At 44.7% G+C, this 1,516-nt stretch overlaps 1 protein-coding gene across 1 annotated transcript; it reads right to left on the bottom strand.

Moving 5' to 3' along the window:
• Nucleotides 1-244: 244 nt before the first annotated feature.
• Nucleotides 245-783, bottom strand: LOC147819637 (RILP-like protein 1; the record flags this gene model as incomplete). The annotated part of the gene is made up of 1 exon (XM_087172031.1): nucleotides 245-783. A coding segment is annotated over exon 1 (288 nt), but the record flags the coding sequence as incomplete, so codon positions are not given.
• Nucleotides 784-1,516: the final 733 nt, after the last annotated feature.

The raw sequence follows: 1,516 nt of genomic DNA on the forward strand, positions 1-1,516 counted from the left end.
CTTGTAATGGAGTATTATATATTATGGTACTGGTATTTCTACTTCAGTCACAATCTGAAGACTCCCTCCTCCTCTGGTTAAATCAGAGTCTGAGAGGAAACTCTGTGGCCCCGGTTTGTTTGTTTGTTTGTTTGTTTGTTTGTTTACTTACAGGAAACAACTTGTCAGCAGCTGATTAAAGATAAAGCTACAGCTGTGATAAACACAGAGTCTGGTCAGCAGCATCACTGTGAAGTGTCCTCACCTTCTTGTGCTTCTTCTCCTTCTCCAGCCGGTCCAGTCTCTCCAGCCGCAGCTTGTCCAGCTCCAGCCGCAGCTCCTCGGTCTCGGGAGTGATGCAGCTCCGGCTCACCATCACCTCCAGGATCTCCAGCACCCGCACCACTTTGGGCATGAGCCTGGACAGAGCCTCGCAGCCGTACTGATCAATAATCCGCTCGAACTCCTGGCCCACCACGGCGGCGATGTCGTACACGTCCATCACCGTGAGGTCAGCCACATTTTTCTCCAGGGCCGACCCGGAGTCCTCCATGTCGGGATATTTCGGCCCTCCCCGGTTTCCTATTATGTTTCCTTCGCCACCGCAAACTTACTCCCTCTGGAAGAACAGCCCCGCGAAGTTACACCGCTCCTCTGCGCCTCCACCGCCCGGACACAGACACACAACCACGGCAGCTCCGACACTGTCTCTACCGCCGGCCTGTCACTGCCGCCGGGCTCCGGGCTGTAGTTTGATTTATTTGGGATAAATATCAGCTGCGTCCCATCGCTGTCCTCCCTGCTGCTCCAGCTACTCCACAATAAAAACATCGCACTTCCGGCTCCACCTTTCACAATAAAACCAGCGACATGAAAATGTGTCGCAACAATTTATCGGTGATTAAACATTTCGAGATTTTAAGCAGCAGGTTGAAGGTATGATGCTGGATTACAGGTAGGTAACCGCCCAGGGGCCCTCAAAGACCACATTTACTCCATATCATTTGTGTCATTAATCTGATTAATCGCTCATTTAATAGAAATTTTAAAACCATTAATCTGTTGGTGCAGCCCAGACTACTTGGAAGGAGATTAAAGAGGCAACAACAAGAGGATTTCCAGCTCAAACTGTGACTGGAGATACATTTTTGCTGAATAATTTAATTAATTTGGTGAATCCATGGATCAGTGTGTGAGTTTTGAGAAGGAATATGATGTTTTCAAATCCTGAAGATGCAGTATGGTTTGAATGATAATGAATTTTTGCAGATTTCTTCAATTAGCTGAGGGAATTTAACAGAATTATTTAGATAATAATCTGCCATAAATCTTCATAGAGGCGTATGTTTTGAAATTAAACCATAAAACCATCTCAAAACTTTATAGAAGTCTACGACAATGAAAATGTAACTCATTGTATATTAAACAAAAATGTGAAAAAGAGGGAAATCTAATGAGGAATGGGAAAATTTATGTAAACAACAATGGAAAACATCATTAGATTTGTAGGAAAAAGGATCATCGGGTTCTTCATTAT

This window comes from Seriola lalandi, unplaced genomic scaffold, assembly GCF_002814215.2.
Source record: "Seriola lalandi dorsalis isolate HSWRI2012SDOR001 ecotype SW California unplaced genomic scaffold, Sedor1 jcf7180002051439, whole genome shotgun sequence".
Classification (NCBI taxonomy): Eukaryota; Metazoa; Chordata; class Actinopteri; order Carangiformes; family Carangidae; genus Seriola; species Seriola lalandi.